The following is a 23,077-nucleotide window of genomic DNA, read 5'->3' as shown; positions in this document are numbered from 1 at the left end:
ATGTTGTACTTTTCCAAAGCCAGCAGGGACAACTATGTCCTACTACTGATGCTGCTACTGCCAACATTCTAGTTCTGAGTCTTTTCTTTGGAACCCTTCCGTAGCCATGACGTTTTGGGGCCTCTCAGATAAAATTGTGCTCTACCCTGTGTATTGGTATAGTAATTACATATATGCTGATTTTTATAATTTCAACAACCCCAAAAAAAATTGGACTGGAAACGTGCAGACAGAAATAAACATAAACAGATTTAGACCTAAATTCAGTATCACTCACAGATAATTTGGTGCACTGCCCTGTGCATTGGTGTACTGATCACCTATATGCTGGTTGAATTAAATTGAACAAGTTCCAAAAAAAATTATATTTCAACCCTGTGGAAATACAGCAAATGGAAACAGACGAATGAGACCTGATGCTTATTTTCTCATTAACACTCAGAGGAAAACTGTTTACCTAGCCTGTGTATTGGTGTCCTGATCACATACTGTATATGCTAGTTTAATTAAATTGAACAAGTCCCACAAAAAAGGATATTCCAACCACATGGAAATAACAGCATAAACAGAAATGGACAACTGAGAACTGAACCTTATTTTCATGTTAACACTCATCGGTAAATTGTTGCCCTACCCTGTATATTGGTATACTGATCACCTATCTGCTGGTTTAAATAAATTCAATAACCCCACCTCCCCCCGAAAAAAAATAAAAAATTTGAACTATGTGTGTGTGGAGATAAGAAATGGATTTAGCGCTAATATTACGTTCTCACGGATGTATACAGTTTTTCAAATTAAAACAAAAAAAAATTAAATATGTGAGATGACCTGACACTAGTTGTCACTAGTATTCTATATGCTAGATTGATGCTACAATACCTGTTGTACAGTTTCTGCTTATTCCACCCAAAAAAAAAAAAGTATCTCTGTGAAAATGGGAAAAAATTTAAGGCTTTCCTTGCAGTTCGCAGCAGTTGAGGTTCGCAGCAGTTGTGGTAGTAGGCACAGCCAGCCTCAGCTCCTCCCTTCTCACTCCCTGGCTGACAGCTTTCCTGCCTCTCTTTTCTACAAACACAATTCTCCCTAAGATCGTTTTTCTGGCAGACATTGTAACACCCAACCACCCTCATTCACAGCCCAGCAGGAGGAGGCACCCTTCTTCTTCCTCCCCAGTGTTGTTTTATCGCTGACATGTGCCGTAAAATGGCGTTAGGCGCCGTTTTAGTGGATTAAACCGGAACTAACCTGAAAAGATTCGGGTTCATCTGCCGTCGGAAAAATAGCAAAGTTTGGACCGAACCCAGACCGTTATGAACTGAGTCGCTTATCTTTTATATATATATATATATATATATATATATTACAGTATAATATTGTTATGTACATATAGAGTGTATTGCCTGCGAGGGAAGAGGCAGTGGCTGCGGTGCAGTACTGTGCTTGTAACAATGCTGTGTATGTAATATGTGCCAGAAGCGAGTACAGCTATGAAGTCGGCCCATAATTAGGCTCTATGTATCACCAGGTCAAGCCTGTATGTACACAAATATTACGGACTGTTATATGAAATCGTTTGTTCCATGATATTATTGCTGAACTGATTTATGAAAGAAACAATTCTTTACAACACGTTTGTGACTGACCTCTGCAATGCATTATTATTATGTAACCCCTTCCTGGCCGTATGGTTTTAGGGAAACGCTCTTTCACCTGTGAGCTTCAAGGCAACACATAATGCAACTTGAATAATGATGAACAGTCTCCCCCTTCTCACACACACACCCGGCACTTCCATGTACCCCCTGCACCAGTCCTCTGCTAAATTAAAGATCACCTCCATGTCACCTCACACCCCATAATTCCCCCCTTAAATCACTGTATTCACTGCTTCAGGACTTAAAGGGAAGAGAAAAAATCTGTTGTGTTCTAAATGAGTAAAACCTGTGTGAGATTCATGAATACCTGTTGGTAGCCATTTAAACTGTGTCTGCAGACTGAGCGAGGGCCCAACAGGGCTGACTGGTAATTGAAGACAGAAATCTTATTTAGATCACATTGTCCTACTGACTTTATACAGTTCATTATATAAGCATGGCATAGCTTTACCGCACAGAAGATGATAGATAGATAGATAGATAGATAGATAGATAGATAGATAGATAGATAAATAGATAGATAGATAGATAGATAGATAGATAGATAGATAGATAGATAGATAGACAGACAGATACAGTCAGGTCCATAAATATTGGGACATTGACACAATTCTAACCATTTTGGCTCTATACACCACCACATTGGATTTGAAATGAAACAAACAAGATGTGCTTTAACTGCAGACTGTCAGCTTTAATTTGAGGGTATTTACATTCAAATCAGGTGAACGGTGTAGGAATTACAACAGTTTGCATATGTGCCTCCCACTTGTTAGGGGACCAAAAGTAATGGGACAATTGGCTTCTCAGCTGTTCCATGGCCGGGTGTGTGTTATTCCCTCATTATCCCAATTACAATGAGCAGATAAAAGGTCTAGAGTTCATTTCAAGTGTGCTATTTGCATTTGGAATCTGTTGTTGTCAACTCTCAAGATGAGATCCAAAGAGCTGTCACTATCAGTGAAGCAAGCCATCATTAGGCTGAAAAAACAAAACAAACCCATCAGAGAGATAGTAAAAACATTAGGCATGGCCAAAACAACTGTTTGGAACATTCTTAAAAAGAAGGAACGCACCGGTGAGCTCAGCAACACCAAAAGACCTGGAAGACCACGGAAAACAACTGTGGTGGATGACCGAAGAATTCTTTACCTGGTGAAGAAAACACCCTTCACAACAGTTGGCCAGATCAAGAACGCTCTCCGGGAGGTAGGTGTATGTGTGTCAAAGTCAACAATCAAGAGAAGACTTCACCAGAGTGAATACAGAGGGTTCACCACAAGATGTAAAACCATTGGTGAGCCTCAAAAACAGGAAGGCCAGATTAGAGTTTGCCAAACAATATCTAAAAAAGCCTTCACAGTTCTGGAACAACATTCTGTGGACAGATGAGACCAAGATCAACTTGTACCAGAGTGATGGGAAGAGAAGAGTATGGAGAAAGAAAGGAACGGCTCATGATCCTAAGCATATCACCTCATCAGTGAAGCATGGTGGTGGTAGTGTCATGGCATGGGCATGTATGGCTGCCAATGGAACTGGTTCTCTTGTATTTATTGATGATGTGACTGCTGACAAAAACAGCAGGATGAATTCTGAAGTGTTTCAGGTAATATTATCTGCTCATATTCAGCCAAATGCTTCAGAACTCATTGGACGGCGCTTGACAGTGCAGATGGACAATGACCCAAAGCATACTGCAAAAGCAACCACAGAGTTTTTTAAGGGAAAGAAGTGGAATGTTATGCAATGGCCAAGTCAATCACCTGACCTGAATCCGATTGAGCATGCATTTCACTTGGTGAAGCCAAAACTGAAGGGAAAATGCCCCAAGAACAAGCAGGAACTGAAGACAGTTGCAGTAGAGGCCTGGCAGAGCATCACCAGGGATGAAACCCAGCGTCTGGTGATGTCTATGCGTTCCAGACTTCAGGCTGTAATTGACTGCAAAGGATTTGCAACCAAGTATTAAAAAGTGAAAGTTTGATTTATGATTATTATTCTGTCCCATTACTTTTGGTTCCTTAACAAGTGGGAGGCACATATGCAAACTGTTGTAATTCCTGCACCGTTCACATGATTTGGATGTAAATACCCTCAAATTAAAGCTGACAGTCTGCAGTTAAAGCACATCTTGTTTGTTTCATTTCAAATCCATTGTGGTGGTGTATAGAGCCAAAATGTTAGAATTGTGTCGATGTCCCAATATTTATGGACCTGACTGTAGATAGATAGATAGATAGATAGATAGATAGATAGATAGATAGATAGATAGATAGATAGATATGGATTGGATGAATAAATAAATAAATAGATAGATAAATTGATAATGCAATAAAGTATAAGCAGCACAGAAAAAATATTGGGTTCAGATCTAATGGTTAGAACTTATTGTTGTCTTGGGTTTTAATTTAGATATAAATAGATAGATAGATAGATAGATAGATAGATAGATAGATAGATAGATAGATAGATGATAGATAATAGATAAATAGATAGATAATAGATAGATAAATAGATAGATAGATAGATAGATAGATAGATAGATAGATAGATAGATAGATAGATAGATAGATAGATGATAGATAAATAGATAGATAATAGATAAATAGATAGATAGATAGATAGATAGATAGATAGATAGATGATAGATAGATAGATAGATAGATAGATAGATAGATAGATAGATAGATACGAACTGATAAATAGATATAGCAGCAAGGTATAAGCAGCATAGCAAACATATCTGTTTCAGATCTGAGGGATATAGCTCAGTGTTATAGAATTTTTGTTTAGATAGATAGATAGATAGATAGATAGATAGATAGATAGATAGATAGATGCTTAAAAGTTTGTGAACCCTTCAGAATGTTCTACATTTCATTTCTGCATAAATGTGACCTAAAACTACATCAGATGTTCGCACAAGTCCTAAAAGTAGATACAAATAACCAAATCAAATGAGTCAAAAATATTAGACTTGGTCATTTATTTCTTGAGGGAAATGATCTAATATCACAAGTCTGTGAGTGGCAAAGGTATGTGACCCCTGGATGCAGGGGTATAAGGTGTGTCCTGCCTGTTGGTTTTTAGGCTGGTAACACAGCAGGGGTCTGTGAGGGCGTTCTAATGTTAGAGGACATACTGTGCCCTAGGCTAAGTCTACCTGGGCACACACCAGATCAATTTCATGCAAATCAAGTGTAAAGTGCAATCAACCCACACCTATTATAAATGAGGGTACAGGAAACCGGCTTCACAAGCGCTGACTATGGGCCATAGACGCTCCATTATGGCTGGGGGAGGTGGCAAAGTACAGGAAAGTTATTTTGGGCAAACTTCTAAGACCCAAATTGTTTTGCAAAGTTACTAATCTACAAGGGAAAAAATGTTCTGAATTATATTCCAACTTTTAACTCCGGACTGATTCCAGCTGTATAACATAAGAGCGCAGATCCTTTAGCGAGGAGTTGTCTGCATATTGAGGCGCTGGCTGTGGAGTCACATGTTGCTGGTTTCACACAGTGTTTTGTTATGGATTCGGTGTCATTTTTGCTGCATTTTTGGGTCCAAAAGGCTGCTAACCCAGAGTGACTTAAAAATTTTAAATACTTTTAAATGTCTAAAAAAGTATTTTAAAGTCTACATACACCGCACTTTGGTTATTATAGTGAGAAGAAGATCACATGGCGGCTCAAGAGGGTCGTGATGGGACACGTAACATACCACGACGCTACAGTCACAGATAATCCAACACTGTTGGATTTCTGGTGACAGGTCGCGATTCTGCCGCTATGGATCACAGTGCAAGTTCTGTCAGACCACGAATTGCCTGTGACTTTTCAGCAATTTGGTGGCGTTTTTACAGCCAAATCACAGCTCTAAAATGGCCGTATGACTTTTCTGAGACTTGTGGTCCACCACACATGCAGTGCCAGCCTTATGCATGATGCCACAGGTGGCTTTGTTTCTGGTGTTTTTTGCCCATGGATTTTGTGCTTTAGTGTGTAGGTTTTATTCTGGTGTTTTTATGTACTTTTATGTTTTCTTGCACTGCCATTTTGTTCTGCAAAAACACCCAGCTCCTGGTATTAACTGAAGACCTCCTGAAATACAGGACACACACACGCGTTTTTTTGCTCCTGGCATTTTAGTTGATTACTAATTAGATGAAATTTTTTGGCATTTTTGCAGCCGTTTTTGACAACATTTTCTCGATAGGTGAAGAAAGAGTCATGAAGAAAATGCTAGTGGCAAGACAGACCATATACCAAAAAAAAAGCACCACAAAGAAATGTGGCAAAAAAATGCGGGTGGCCCAAAAAAAGTCAATGTTACTGTTTTGGTACTAGTGAAAAAAAAAAAAAAGAACCACCGCAGCCAAAATTATGTCTGTTAGGACCGTTATAGGACTATATAAAAGGGTATTGGGGTTTCAGGAAAAAAAAGGTTGTTTTTCATATATAATGTAAATACATTTTTTCAAAAAATTATATACAAGATCTCTGCTTGCTGTCATTCAGTAGGACTCTTCATTGTTTACTGCAGTGGATAAAAATCTGTCCTGGCCATGAGATGGACACACAGGTACGCAGCTCCGCACCTAAAATCTGCGCCAACAACATATGCAGAATTTCCCTATTGATTTCAATGGGGAATCCGTCCATTCTTGAAGTGGATTCTGGAATCCATATCCACAATTCCCATTGACAATGGTCAGGTTGAAAAGCCACACCAAAAAAATGCAGCACAGAAAATACTCTATGTGAACATACCCTGAGACTGCCTGGGACAGACTTTTATCCACTGAAAGTAAAAAATGAAGGTTTCTATTCAAATTCTGCAAGCAAATATCTTGAAAACAGAGAGGAATTGATATAATTAATAACCTTTATTAGCTGAAGCTGTATTACCTCTATAGTCTCTAAAATGTAAGGGCTCATGCACACGGCCGTATGGCTTTTTCAGTGTTTTGCGGTCCGTTTTTTATGGATCCGTTGTTCCGTTTTTTTTCCCGTTGTGTTTCCGTTTCCTTTCCGTTTTTCCGTTCGCCATATACAGTATACAGTAATTACATAGAAAAAATTGGGCCGGGCATAACATTTTCAATAGATGGTTCCGCAACCATACGGATGCATTTCCGTATGTGTTCTGTTCTTTTTTGCGGACCCATTGACTTAAATGGAGCCAAGCACCGTGATTTGCGGACAAGAATAGGACATGTTCTATCTTCTCACGTACGGAAATACGGAAACGGAATGCACACGGAGACATGAAATGAATGGCTCAGTATATGTACCGCATACTGAACTAAAAAAAACGGGCAGTATACGGAACACAAAATACTGTCGTGTGCATGAGCCCTTAGATGAATGCCCCTGCCATTCTCTGGCCCTTGGGAAACTACAACTCCTAGTGTGGGAGTTGTAGTATCTCATGAGATACAGGTTGGGGACCACTGAAAGGACCTGTTTTGGGCATGTGGCTTGTCCTCGTCATGGCCATGTTCCTTGCTGCAGTACCTGTCCTTGAAGGGGGTCTACAGGCTGTAATAAGAGAAGGCACCAGGTTTGCAGCCACTTTTCCTATTTGAATCTGGATCTCTCTGCTTGGCATGGCGAGTGCAGACATTTCTGGGAAATAAATCCCCTTCTCTTCCCAGTTCCTCTCCTCTTTGTGTTTCATTCTCTAGTAGATCCCTGCAAACCAATAGTTCCTTAAAAAAGGGGGTCTCCCAGTGGCTCCGACTTCATCTGAATCCTTTCTCCTGAAACAAAACCCAGGAGCCGGCACAATACCTGCCAGTGCCCCCCTCGACCACCAAATCCCCTTAATTGAAATCATACTTTTTGGCAGGCGTCCAAACAATTTTTGCAATTGTGGACAAAAAAAAGGAAGAAAACCCGAGGTGATTAATATCCACCCCGGGCTATGTATACATTAACAGGGCCCTTATTATAAGGGGTTTAATCCTGGTTCCCGGCGGCTGAATAGAAGGGGCAATAACCGGGGCTCCTCTAATTGCACATTTGTATTTATTACATACAAAGGAGAATGGCGCAGAATAGGAGCATTTCCTGGCGCATCTTGTATCCTACATATGGGAAGCACAGAAGGGGATGTGTATATATATATATATATATATATATATAGACCAACCCTAAGACCTATATATATATATATATATATATATATATAGACCAACCCTAAGACCTATATATATATATATATATATATATATATATACAAACCCTAAGACCTATATATATATATATATATATATATATATATAGACCAACCCTAAGACCTATATATATATATATATATATATATATATATAGACCAACCCTAAGACCTATATATATATATATATATATATATATATATATATATATATATATATATACAAACCCTAAGACCTATATATATATATATATATATATATATATATATAGACCAACCCTAAGACCTATATATATATATATATATATATATATAGACCAACCCTAAGACCTATATATATATATATATATATATATATATATATACAAACCCTAAGACCTATATATATATATATATATATATATATATATAGACCAACCCTAAGACCTATATATATATATATATATATATATATAGACCAACCCTAAGACCTATATATATATATATATATATATATATATATATATACAAACCCTAAGACCTATATATATATATATATATATATATATATATATAGACCAACCCTAAGACCTCCGCTCCAGACTGGATGAAGGGAAGTTCCTGCAGTTTCCCTGTAATGAGAGGTCGGGTTAATGCCTCACTGTTCCCGGGGCGGAACGAGTCCCAGCTCCTGGCTGCGCTTCCCCATACAACTTCTCCGGGATTATGGGCAGCACTCAGACAGCCAGGGGTCCTGAACTCAATTAAAATACTTTCTAATTATGCCACAAAAGTGAACTGAACCATTAGCAAATAGTAAATATCCAGGGAGACCTGTTACGAGTCCTGTATGCCGTATTAGTATTTATTTTACTTTTTTTTTCTCTACAAGGAAATAATAAGTAGCAGATGAGCCAGAATGCGGTTTATTGGTTCTCAGCGTCCGGACAATCAGCGCAGTGCGGCAGAAGCCACTGACTCCTCACCAGGCAGGTTGTCTCAGCGCTGCCTAGAAATGATGATGATGATGATGAAGTATTTTGCTTTATTAGTAACAAATTAATGTTTAGTATGCTTGTAACGTGCAATGGTTTACGTTTTGTTGCACCTCAGAAAATCTGCAGAAAACGTTTTGTCTCATTACAAGCCTCAGACAGAACCCAAAGAAAACACAGACATTACTGCCAAATAATACTCTACAAATATTCTCTTATCCTCAAACAAGGGCACGGGATAGATAGATAGATAGATAGATAGATAGATAGATAGATAGATAGATAGATAGATAGATAGATAGATAGATAGATAGATAGACAATATATAGAAGATAGATAGATAGATAGATAGATAGATAGATAGATAGATAGATAGATAGATAGATAGATAGATAGATAATACATAGAAGATAGATAGATAGATAGATAGATAGATAGATAGATAGATAGATAGATAATAGAAAGATAGATAGATAGATAGATAGATAGATAGATAGATAATAGATAGATAGATAGATAATAGATAGATAGATAGATAGATAGATAGATAGATAGATAGATAGATAATAGATAGATAGATAATATATAGAAGATAGATAGATAGATAGATAGATAGATAATAGAAAGATAGAAGATAGATAGATAGATAGATAGATAGAATACAGATAGATAATAAATAGATATTAGAAAGATAGATATATAATAGGTAGATAGATAGATAGATAGATAGATAGATAGATAGATAGATAGATAGATAATAGGTAGATAGATAAATAAATAGATAGATAGAGATGAGATAGATAGATAGAATTAGATAGATAGATAGATAGATAGATAGATAGATAGATAGATAGATAGATATGGGATAGATAAATAAATAGATAGATAGATAATGCATTTAAATAAGATGGATTGAACTCTATGTTGTTCAGCTGTACAATGCAGGTCTATGATTGTACAATGCAGGTCTATGATTGTGGCACACACTGGACACTTCCCTCTATTAGTATACAGCTCTATTATAGCACATCGGTGTGTACAGGTAACACAGACACATAAATGTACACAACAAAGCCAAAGGAACACACAAAAATACAAGGGCCATATACAAGCATGCACACACGTACAGATAGATATATAGAGACCCATACACACAGCAGATACATTATTTTCATACAGACACACGTTTTCCAGGAAGGGGGCAATTCGCTTGTATCACAGTGTAATAAGTGGAGGAAGAATCACACGGAAAATTCCCTTTCTATGATGTTGCCCCTACAGACGTGTCCTTCTAATGTCGCACCCGGTCCTGTGATGTCGCAGAGCTGGAGCAGTGAGTGCTCGGACTGGGAACATTAGAGGATCTCCAGTCCCCGGGGATGGTGGCCCCTTCCCTGCACCCTGTATGTGCCGGTCCCTTCCTCTTCACACTACGTGCCTATAGGAAGTGAGCAGAGAGCTCTGGTTATAGGAAGGCAAACACTGTTCATTCATGAAACCCGACAAATACTAACAGTTATCACAAACTGGCGCTCAGTCCCGCACATGTCGCATCAGCTCCCAGTGATCCGGGCATTACCGGACCGCATCCTGCTGCTCTTAATAAATACACTTTACAACTATTATTTGACATTTTGTGAGAATACTTGTTCTAACCCTACTTTATGGACTGTATATCTGCCTATTGCTTTGTGCATTATGTTTGATTTCTTAAGTTTTGTTTTGCTACTCACTGCGCTTTGTGTGTTCTGTGTTCGTTTATTAGCATTTTGTGCCATGTGTTTTGTACATTTTGTATTCTGTACATTATTGTGCTTTTTATTTGTCCTGTGTGTTCTCTACGATTTATGTATTTTTCTATCTCGCATCGGGTTGTGTTGTGTTTGGCGTTAGGCGCTGCGGTGTGTGTTCATTGCTGCAGAATCATATTCATTTGTGCTGTGCCCTATGTAATCAGCCTGTGCTCGTTATTTGGACCCTTTTCTATACTGTACTGATTGCTGCACTGCATCGCTTTGCATTTGTGTCGTTAATTGTCTGGTATGTGTTGTGGTGCGTTTTGTATGATTATCATTATCATTAATATTATTATTAAAAAAAAATCTGTGTTTTATGTCATGCAGTGTATTTTATGTGCTGTGTTCTGTGGTTTAGTTTTCTGTTGTGTGTTTTATATGATTTACTGTCTGCTGTGTTGTGTTTTATGTCATTGTAGTCTGTTGTGTATATTTTATGTCATCCATTGATTGTCATGTTTTCTTCCCTGTGTTTTGTTTCCTGTTGTATGTTTAATGTATTTTATTATATGGGTTGTGCTGTCATTGATTGATATGTGCTGTGTTCGTTATCTTTGGGTTATGTGCTGTCTTCTGTGTTTTGTTTCAGCTGTGTTTTATGCAATGTATTGTACATTATGTGCTTTGTTTGGTATCATTTATTGTATATTATGTGCTGCTGTATTCTGCAACATTTATTGTATGTTATGTGCTGTGTTCTGTATCATTTATTGTATATTATGTGCTGTATTCTGTATCACTGATTGTATGTTGTGTTCTGTATTATGTTATGTGCTGTGTTCTGTATCATTTATTGTATATTATGTGCTGTGTTTTTGTGTCATTGTATGTTATGAGCTGTGTTCTGTATTATATTATGTGTTGTGTTCTGTAATATTTACTGTATATTATGTGCTGAGTTCTGTATAATTTATTATATATTATGTGTTGTGTTCGTATGTTGTGTGCTGTGTTCTGTATCATTTATTGTATATTATGTGCTTTGTTCTGTATCATTTATTATATGTCATGTGACGTGTTCTGTATCATTTATTGTATATTATGTGCTGTGTTCGGTTGTGTTTTATACAATACATGTGCTGTCTGTGTCATTGATTGTGTATCATGTGTACTGTGTTTTTGAGTTGTGTTTAATGTAATCTATTGTAGGTTATGAGATGTGTTCTGTTGTGTATGTATGGGTTTCGTGTCATTTATACTATGTTATGTGTTTCATTTAGGGTTCTGTATGGTATTCTATTTTAATGCTATATACCTGTGCCTTCTTCCATATATCCAGCCTGTGTTCCTGGCTTGTGGTTCTCATCCCCGCCGTAGTCTGTGCAGTGTGCATACAGCTGTATTGTATGGCAGGTATTGCCATTGTTGTTACATAGGGCAGAGCAGTTTTACAGCTGAAGCCTTTCTTTGCTCTTTGCTTCCCTGGTAGTCAGAATGCTGAATTTACTTTGTATCAATTCTGGACTGTCTGCAAGTACAAATTCAAGGTAAATTCTGTTGCTGCTTCATTGGTATAATTATGATATCTACAGGTGCAAAGGTGAATACATGGTAGTACTGTACAGTCCCATGTCAGCTCATCCTCAATCGTCTATCTATCTAACCATCTATCTATCTATCTATCTATCTATCTATTTACCCACCCATCCCCAGTATGGCAATTAAGTCATCTGACAAGTGAAATCTATTTTCTGACTTCTCAGTACATCACATTAATGACATGATAATGTCCTTTCCACATCCAGTCTAATGCACTTGCTATAACCTGCAGTATTTCGCTGCCTCTATCACAAACTGCGGCTGATTTCTTGGAGACTCTGGTATTTATTCTAAATCTATACATGTTTGGATATTAAACATTGTGCTTGGACTGGATCCCCGAGTAAGAAGGAAACTTCTTCCAGGACCATAAGGGAATCCCCAGCAGCTTCCAGGGCAGTGTGCTATAGTGGGGCAGATTATAGGTGAGGTATAGTCTGCACCTCCAATAGATCATTACTCCAGAATATCACCTTACCTGGGAGATAACCTTGGCTGCAGGTCCTATCCCCGTCTACAGTCCTGATGAAGGATTAGTCATTAACAGACTATGCACTAATGCATTTTGGGCTCTTTAAAATATTCTGCTTATTTCTGCATTGCATACAACAAGTAATAAGAGATGGGGGATGGGGTTATTTAACTACACAGGGTAACATAGGTGACTGACAGTTTCACAATAGCTGCAAAACAGAGATGAAGGACTTACCCAGAGAGAAGAATCAGAAGAAGCATCAGATCAGAGTAGACAAACATATCCCTATAAAAAGTTTATTGCTATAATAACAAAAAACAACCCATATAGTCAGTGACTGCCCCAGTCTAAAGAGACCACAATGACTGTCAGTGAATACCCCAGTCTATAGAGACCACACTGACTGTCAGTGACTGCTCCAGTCTATAGAGTCCACACTCACTGTCAATGACTGACCCAGTCTATAGAGCCCACACTGACTGTCAGTGACTGTCCAAGTCTATAGAGCCCACACTGACTTTCAGTGACTGCTCCAGTCTATAGAGTCCACACTGACTGTAAGTGACTGCTCCAGTCTATATAGTCCACACTGTCAGTGACTGCCCCAGTCTATAGAGTCCACACTGACTGTCAGTGACGGCCCTAGTCTATAGAGTCCACACTGTCAGTGACTGCTCCAGTCTATATAGTCCACACTGTCAGTGACTGCCCCAGTCTATAGAGTCCACACTGACTGTCAGTGACGGCCCTAGTCTATAGAGTCCACACTGTCAGTGACTGCTCCAGTCTATATAGTCCACACTGTCAGTGACTGCCCCAGTCTATAGAGTCCACACTGACTGTCAGTGACTGCCCCAGTCTATAGAGTCCACACTGACTGTCAGTGACGGCCCTAGTCTATAGAGACCACACTGACTGCCAGTGACTGCCCCAGTCTAGGAAACCACACTGACTGTCAGTGACTGCCCCAGTCTATAGAGTCCACACTGACTGTCAGTGACTGCCCCAGTCTAAAGAGACCACACTGACTGTCAATGACTGCTCCAGTCTATAGAGTCCACACTGACTGTCAGTGACTGCCCCAGTCTATAGAGTCCACACTGACTGTCAGGGACTGCCCCAGTCTATAGAAACCACACTGACTGTCAGTGACTGCCCCAGTCTATAGAGTCCACACTGACTGTCAATGACTGCTCCAGTCTATAGAGTCCACACTGACTGTCAGTGACTGCCCCAGTCTAAAGAGACCACACTGACTGTCAATGACTGCTCCAGTCTATAGAGTCCACACTGACTTTCAGTGACTGTCCCAGTCTATAGAGCCCACACTGACTGTCAGTGACTGCTCCAGTCTATAGAGTCCACACTCACTGTCAATGACTGTCCCAGTCTATAGAGTCCACACTGACTGTCAGTGACTGCCCCAGTCTATAGTGTCCACACTGACTGTCAGTGACTGCCCCAGTCTATAGAGCCCACACTGACTGTCAGTGACTGCTCCAGTCTATATAATCCACACTGTCAGTGACTGCCCCAGTCTATAGAGTCCACACTGACTGTCAGTGACTGCCCCAGTCTATAAAGACCACACTGACTGTCAGTGACTGCCCCAGTCTATAGAGTCCACACTGACTGTCAGTGACTGCTCCAGTCCATAGAGTCCACACTCACTGTCAATGACTGTCCCAGTCTATAGAGTCCACACTGACTGTCAGTGACTGCCCCAGTCTATAGAGTCCACACTGACTGTCAGTGACTGCCCCAGTCTATAGAGTCCACACTGACTGTCAGTGACTGCCCCAGTCTATAGAGTCCACACTGTCAGTGACTGCCCCAGTCTATAGAGTCCACACTGTCAGTGACTGCCCCAGTCTATAGAGTCCACACTGTCAGTGACTGCCCCAGTCTATAGAGTCCACACTGACTGTCAGTGACTGCCCCAGTCTATAGAGTCCACACTGACAGTGACTGCCCCAGTCTATAGAGTCCACACTGTCAGTGACTGCCCCAGTCTGTAGAGTCCACACTGTCAGTGACTGCCCCAGTCTATAGAGTCCACACTGTCAGTGACTGCCCCAGTCTGTAGAGTCCACACTGTCAGTGACTGCCCCAGTCTGTAGAGTCCACACTGTCAGTGACTGCCCCAGTCTATAGAGTCCACACTGTCAGTGACTGCCCCAGTCTGTAGAGTCCACACTGACAGTGACTGCCCCAGTCTGTAGAGTCCACACTGACAGTGACTGCCCCAGTCTATAGAGTCCACACTGTCAGTGACTGCCCCAGTCTATAGAGTCCACACTGTCAGTGACTGCCCCAGTCTGTAGAGTGCCCTAGTTAGTGATGGATGAAATAACATTGATTGTGCTGCGCAGTCCCCTGGTAGGGAAGGGGTTAAGGATCAGTGCCCCCAACATCTCCTTCTTCTTTGCTTCCTATAGAAAACCGGGAGCATTTACTTATGCTCGAAATCATCTTAAATGTAATGGTTAATAAATTAGATGGAGCCCAGAGGTAGAGGATCTGCTGTGGGGGAAATGTCATCCTGTCAATATAAAAAAGTGATAAAGTCAAATATGATCATTTCATGGATACAACTATAAAAAGAAGCAAGCACTGAGAGTATGCATTACATGGCAATCAGAAAGAAATCGTCTACAGAACATGCAACAATGTAACAAAGTTATCAGAAAGGATCCTGCATATTCCTCGTATCCCTCTGACTGGTACCTGGGTCCTTAATCGTACACAATCCAGGGGCCAATTGCACTGAGTAAGATGTGATTTTTCTTAAAGAGGCAGTACAGAGCAGGAGCTGGAGAGCAGGGAGGGAGAAGCCGAGGGGGGGAGATAAGTGATCTGAAGAGGACAAAAAAACCTGATGATGATGATGATTACACTGGAAACTTTCTTAGTCCTGGCGAGGGTGTCAGATTGAATGCTCTGTGCGCATGTGCAAAGGTGTCCAAACTGACAATGCTTATGAGATGAAGATAGTGTGTAGCTTGCTTCTGGGCTCAAGGAGGAGAAGAGAAATCTACAAGCCGACAAGATGAGATCCAAGGCGAGGGCGCGGAAACTGGCCAAAAGTAAGCAGCTTTCCCTTTCTCTCCTGTGCACCCTGGTGATCCACTGATCCCCTTCCCTGCTGGATCCCTGTAGACAGATGAGCTGGTGCAGGGACGCCAGCAGCACCTTCCCCCCTTCTTGTGCTGCAGCCACTGCATAGCTGATCATTGGCCGGTGTGCCCCCTCTCCAGAGCAGGGACCTCTCTCCAGCCGCAGCCCCCACAGCTCAGATCTCTCCCCGCTCCTCTGGATCTCATGTGGGACCCTGAAAATGCCAAATAAATGGAACGAGGAAACTTAACGAAAAGTTGACGAGAGGGAGAGCAACTTTTTTTTTCTCTTTATTGAATCCTTCCAAGTGTTGTGAAATTATATTCCTGGCTGTAGAAATAGTGGGCGCTAGAGGGCTGCCCAGGACATAAGGAGGAGAGGGAGCAGAGTCCATGTACAGAGAGGGAGCGGCACCAGCAGCCAGGGACCCGGCTCCAGCAGCGCATTCCCTCTGCAGTCCAGGCTGCCTTGTCTCTGTGCATTGGGTCATTTAGGATGGGGTGGGGGACGGGGATGTGTGTGCATGGATGTGGGAAGGAGGGGGGCTGGGGTGCATTGTAATCTGCTGTCTTCTACCACTGTCTATTCCTATGGCTGCATTCACATTGGATTATGTGCAGAGATTAGGATTATTAATATTATTGGGGTCTGTGATCACCGCTTGTCGCTGCGGTTTCGGATTAAGCTGCACCGTTCAGTCCTGTCAAATGCGTTTTACTTTCTGTTTCAATGTGGCTTTTGTGTTCACTGCCCCAGTCATCTATTCACTGATTGGTGCACAGGAGGGAAGTAGTAACACTGCAGAGCGTTTTTGGGGTTTGCTTGTAATCGATTCGATTCTTTTTAATGTTCATTTTTACGTTTAAATGGTGTATTCTATTGGCTTTTTTTATGTTGCTATTCACATTTTAAGATCGCTGGTAGGCATCGGTCATACAGTGCAGTATATGCGTTTATTCTTTTATTTTACTTCTCTCTAGTCCATTGCAGGTAGGGAGGGCAACTTTCTAAAAAAAAACTTCTGAAGTTCCCCGGCAGCCAGGGCCCTGTATACAGGAATGCTGGCAGAAGTGACACATTAACCTCCACTTACTACAGGCGCAGCTGTTCCGGGAGAGGAGCTGGAATCAATGGTCAGCTCCAGGGCCCAGGGCCACTATGTCCTCCCTGATTGAGCTCCTAGAATTCATTCATATTCAGACATCGCAATTACCCCGGAGCAAACTAGATCGAAGTATTTAGAAAAAAAAAAAAACGTGTTTAGAAAATAAAAGCATTTGTGAATTTCGGAAAATATTTTGAAAGTTGTGATAAAATAATTTATTATTATTATTATTATTATTATTATTATTATTATTATTATTCGCATTTTGTTGCCCTGAAAGAATTAACCAGGGAGTTAACCAAGGAGAATGAATCAGTGTTGGAGGCAATGTAATCATTTAGAGAGAAATTCAGCATCTGCGGCCCCCGATCCTCCAGTATAGGGTCTGTGATTTCGGGAGAGTGAGGACTGATTGGAATCAGGTGTCTCGTGCAGTACAAGGCCCCAGCGTTTTATGGGGTTTCTGAGAAGGATTTTAGGGATCACAGTTCAAAACAGTAGCCTGGAGCTAAGGTTTCTTCATCCCCTGAGACTCCACAGGAGGAAAGCAGGAGCAGAGCCTCTAGATTGCTGCTAGGTGGGGATACACATGCAGGTATATATATATATATATGTGTATGTATATATATATATATATATATATATAGTGCGACACCTGGCATTGCGGTCATAGAAATTCATTACAGTAATGATGCAGAACTGAAGAGTAAAGATAAATTCCGCCATATATATATATATATATATATATATATATATATATATATATATCTGCATGTGTGTATATATATAAATATCTCTGTATGTGTGTGTGTATATATATATATATATCTGTATGTGTGTATATATTAATATATATGTATGTGTGTATGTGTATATATATATATATATATATATATATATATATATGTGTGTATGTGATATCAAGTCTAAACACATTTGTAAACTGTATACTGTTAAAGTAGACAAAGACAGTATATTTAATAGTCCTTGATAGGATATATATATATATATATATATATATGTGTGTATATATGTAAATCTCCTCTCATTTGCCTCTGATATTATATTTGTACCTGGATGATTAGTGTAATGCACAGGCCAGTGTGTACTAATGTCCTATCAGTTATCTACAAGTAATAAAACGCCTCCTGCACTGATTATTCTATTTCTTATTATGTAATAATATTGATCATTGAAGGCAAAAGCTTTCTACAAATCTCCTAATATATAAGAAGACCATTGCCAGTCCTGATGCACTCATTCTATGACTACAACAGATCCTCTTGGATCCTGAATGTGATCGTATCTGCTGTGACCGGCTCCCGGTGTTTGGTCGGGGGTCGGCTTGTGTGAGGTGCAGGCACTGGGGTGTTTGGGCTGCAGGTTCCTTAGACTTTGGCCTCCAGTTATTTGGAAGGTGTTTGCTCCTTTGTTCCAGGTCTCAACCTTGTAAACGCATGTTTCAGTCTTTGAGAAGTTCTGATTCCTCAAATTAATATATAACTGTATGGCTCTGAGCTCAGTGTAGCAGAGGCAGCAGCTAATAATATGCAGTTGTATGCAGAAACTTTAGAGAGAAAGAAAGAAAGAAAGAAAGAAAGAAAGAAAGAAAGAAAGAAAGAAAGAAAGAAAGAAATAAAAAGAAATAAATAGTAGCTTCCTGCGGTTAATATCCAAGGTGAGAGATGCTTCAGCCCACCCGCCCACTCTCTGGTTTGGGTGCAGACCTAGCTCCCCGTGCCTGGACTGTGCCCCCCCTCAGTGCACAGAGAGGCTATGGGCACAGGCTTTTGGGAGGACCAGCAGTAACTTTATTTGGACTTTATGCTGAAACAGTATTTGGCTTGCACAGAAAAGGTTCATTGATGTTTCCTTGTCAGGAAAATCAGATCTGTTATCAAATTTGAGACAAGACAAATGAAATACTGGGGACAGTCCGGGTATAAATGACCCCTGTTATGTATCTGCTGAGATGAAGCAGTTTGTTGTCTTCTGGCTGCTGCTGATGGTGAAGGAACTTTGCTGATTACACACTCTGCTTGGTAACCATCTGTTACATCAGTTTCCTTAGAAGAGACATTCCAATAAACTATGGGATAAGAAGTAATGGTGTTGGTAAAGATGATGATCATTATCCATAATAGTAATGCTAAAACTAATAATGAATGAATGAAACATGAATATAACCAGTTCTAAAAAATAATAGTAATAATAATAAAGCCTTTCTTTACCACTACAAATAACTATAATACTTCAACAACCACTGATAATAAAACTCAATCAATATTGCCTCTTCTGCTTCTACAATCAATAGTACTAATATCCAGTAATACTATCAATTCTAACACTACCACCATATCTAACACAGCTAATAATAACAGTAATATCAGTGATAACACCACCACAGCACTGCTAGTACAGCAAATAATACTACTATATCAATATTACCACCACTGGTACTAATAATAATTACTGTAAAAATGATAATACCGCTATACCACTACTACTAACACTACTTCTACTAATAACTGCAATAGTCCTAGGGCCACTCTAATATTAATCAGCATAGCAATAATATTTATACAGTGCCATCCTAGTACCTCCACAATATATCTATATTATTATGATATATAGCATGATGCTCCTTAGGTTGCAATATACACTACATCTATCGGATTTGCTCACAGGAGTTTGCCACTTTTATGGGTGAGGACATGGGGGAACATCCTAAGGCCTCTTGCACACAAACGTTTTTTTTTTTTTCCGTTTATGTTCCATTTTTTGAGTTCCGTATACGGAACCATTCATTTCAATGGATCCGCAAAAAAAAACAGAAGGTACGCCGTATGCCTTCCGTTTCCGTATTTCCATTCCGTTTATAGATAGAACATGTCCTATTATTGTCCGCATACCGGACAAGGAGAGTACTGTTCTATCAGGGGCCAGCTGTTCCGTTCTGCAAAAAAAAAAAACGGAATGCACACGGACGTCATCCGTATTTTTTGCGTATCTGTTTTTGCAGAACGCAAAATACTGAAAAAGCCACATGGTCGTGTGCAAGAGAAGGCCTCTTTCACATTTAGCTTTTGTTGTTTCTTTGCACTTTTATGTTTTTAGTGGTGTTTTTTGCACCTGCATTTTTGCAGTATTTTTTATTTCTTTTTTTACTGTAAAAATGCCAGCTCCAGCTGAAGGTCTATGGAAAACATGAAATGCAGAACAGACAAGTGCTTTTTCTGCTGTTTTTAATAATTAGGTGACGCTTTTTGTCTTTCTTGCATCTTTGAAATATGAAGCATGCTGTAGCATTTTTTCTGGCATTTTGCCAATGCTTTCTGTATAGGAAAAAAAAAAAAATCCATAAAGAAAATGGTAGTGGTGCAACACCCTGTGTGCAAAAAACACCACAAAAATGCAACAAAAAACACAGCAAAAACTGCAGGTGTCCAAAAAAAAATTATATATTTTTTTAAGGGTAAAAAACACCAGTTCCAAATGAAATCTGTGGGCCGGGTTTTAAGGCTATACCTTATTGTCACATGGCCATGTGTCATTTCTATAGGCTGCACATTACTTCAGTTTTTGTCATAGGCTGCTGGGAACGGTTGCGTCTCGGGTACATTTCTTAAAGTTGCAGGGCATGTATAAACATCTCTCCGCCAGGTTTTACATGTAGTCGATCTTTTGGAGCCATAACTGCTAGGGATGACCGAATTTCATATTTAGAAAATCGTTTTTCGGTTCGTGTTGTGGTATTTACTGAATTGCGTTATGGGTTTCCGTTACCACCGACCATAACGCAAATCCATGACGGAATGCATAACGGAATGCCTTTAGAGGCATTCCGTTATCCATTCCGTCATAATAGAAGTCTATGGCCAGCGTAACGGATCCGTCCCGTTTCTCGTTATGCAGGAGAGGACTCCAGCCTAGGTAACGGAATCCATAACGCAATTCGGTAAACGCCACAACACGAACCGAAAAACGAATTTCAAAATATAAATATTCGCTCATCCCTAATAACTGCTGTAGGGAGGTGGTACCTATAAAAATTGTCGCAACGCAATTAATAAAAAATATGGTGCAAGTTCTATAGGCCATATATCACCAGGGAGAGGGCACTGATATAAGAGCTTCATAACAGACTGCACTTTATTTTGGCCTTACCTATATACAGTATCGCCAAGCTCCATATATAGAGTGGTATGTACAGGATTACCTATCTGTGGGTCTCCGCCTGTGTGTCCTGTAAGCTGACCAATCAATCAGCATTAACCTGCCGGGCTTGGTATACAGTAGCTACAATGCAGCCTCCTGTTTGAGCACCGGTTGCACAATATTTCAGTCACCGCTGAAGGTCTGAGCTATGGGCACATTCTCCCAATGCCTCCTTGTTGAAATGCAATCATTTAGCATCTACTTAGTGGCCAACCTAATATTTTACCATGTCCCGAATGTCTCCAATGAATGTTATTAACATCCTTTCTATTTATTCAAGCAATTAGAGGATACTAAGTGTTTCTGTTCCAGTAATCAACGAGATGTATAATTAGGCTCAAAGAAGAAAAAAATTGTCAGATTCTGTAATTTTGCAGCAGTTTGTTTCGATTTTTATCTAATTTTGGAGTCAAGTAAATTGTCTCTTAACAGGGTGAACATCTACAGTGTTGTGGGTGGCCTGACGTGTCACTATATGAGAAGGTTTGGAGATAGCCACGCCGACCCCAGTTCTATGGATGGTATAGCATGATTATCTAAACGTCTATATAGAGCTAAAGGGTTTAGAACTTGGCAAAATACGACACCCAACAGGCCATTCAAGATGGAGAACTATAGTCCATGCTTTGTCTGGTAGTAGGCCTCAGTTCATAGCTCATATGGGTTCTTGTATGGACACCCTCCTGCACTACAATGCAGAGGTCTAATTACAAGAAGCCCCTTGGACCCCAATGTATAATCTATAGCGGGGCCTCCCACTACCGTGTGCCATCTATAACACGGGTGTCTTCTTGTGTGGCAGAGGTTGCTTTCGGCCCCAGAGACACCACAACCTGTGTGGGATTGCTGCCTCTGCACCCCCCCTCCCCCCCTATAGCTATGGTATAGGGGCACAATGCTAGAGCAGTCCAGAGCTGACCATGTGTGATACCCTGAGGCTGCTGAAAGGTTTTGGAGACGCCGTTGGAAATGAATGAAATAGACATCTTTTCCTGTACAATGTATGTTTTCACCCCTGGAGGCAGATTCAGCAGATTCAGATGTTCTGTCTTATAGTGAATTTATCTGCGTATATACTGATTTAGAGGGCCACAAAAACCTCATACCGGCAGCTGGTACTGATATCAGGCTCATGTAGGTACGTAAATGGGAGGGTCACTTTTACTAATGGACATCCTGCCTGTCATCCCTTTGACGAACACTACAGAGAGAATTTCCTCAGAAAGAGACGGCTGATAACAGGGAACAGTAGACTGCATTTCAACCACACGGTAACGCAAATGGCGCTTTAGGGGTTTTTACATTTTGACTTTAAATGCAGTTTATTTTATTCTGGTGAGATGAAAAATGACTTAGGTTGGTGATTTTAGGATGGAGATAATCGCCGCTATAAGAAGTGGTATTATAGTGACCAGCAGAAGAACTTGTGTATTCGGACAAGTCTTATGGTGGTGACCACCTCATGGATAGGAGTGACAAGATCAATCATATACATTCATACGTAAAAAATACCTTGCTGTGTCTAATAGGTCTCCCTCACATATGTCTGGTAATCTGACTGAGCATCCCTCAAACACAGAATCTAGAGGTGATCCCACAGTAAGGCTCCATTCACACGTCCGTGGTGTGTTGCGGACCCGCAAATTGCGGATCCGCAACACACCCGCCCGGCACCCCTATAGAAATGCCTATTCTTGTCCGTAAGCTGCGGACAAGAATAGGACATGTTCTATCTTTTGTAGAGCTGCGGACCTGAAGATCGGGGCCGCGCTCCGCAAATGCGGATGCGGACAGCGCACTGTGTGCTGTCCGCATCCATTCCTTCCCTATAGAAAATGAATGAGTCCGCACCCGTTCCTCAAAATTGCGGAACGAATGCGGACTCATTTGCGGACGTAATTACATAGAGCTGGGCATAACATTTTCAATAGATGGTTCCGCAAAAAACGGAACGGATACGGTAGACATACGGATGCATTTCCGTATGTGTTCCGTTTTTTTTTTGCGGATCC

The 23,077-nt window shown here is 40.3% G+C and overlaps 1 protein-coding gene across 6 annotated transcripts in view; it reads left to right on the top strand.

The window, feature by feature from the left end:
• The first annotated feature begins 13,199 nt into the window (after nt 1–13,199).
• PRDM16 (PR/SET domain 16) overlaps nt 13,200–23,077 on the top strand; it is a 569,108-nt gene continuing 559,230 nt past the window's right edge. For all 6 annotated transcript variants that reach the window (XM_040430034.1, XM_040430046.1, XM_040430029.1 and 3 more), the window contains exon 1: nt 13,200–15,711. In XM_040430034.1, the coding sequence (XP_040285968.1) occupies nt 15,675–15,711 (37 nt within the window). In that variant the 5' untranslated portion in view covers nt 13,200–15,674. The remainder of the gene's footprint in view (nt 15,712–23,077) is intronic.

The sequence above is a fragment of the Bufo bufo genome, chromosome 1 (genome assembly GCF_905171765.1).
Source record: "Bufo bufo chromosome 1, aBufBuf1.1, whole genome shotgun sequence".
Taxonomy (NCBI): Eukaryota; Metazoa; Chordata; class Amphibia; order Anura; family Bufonidae; genus Bufo; species Bufo bufo.
This window is presented reverse-complemented; position numbering and strand designations above follow the sequence as displayed.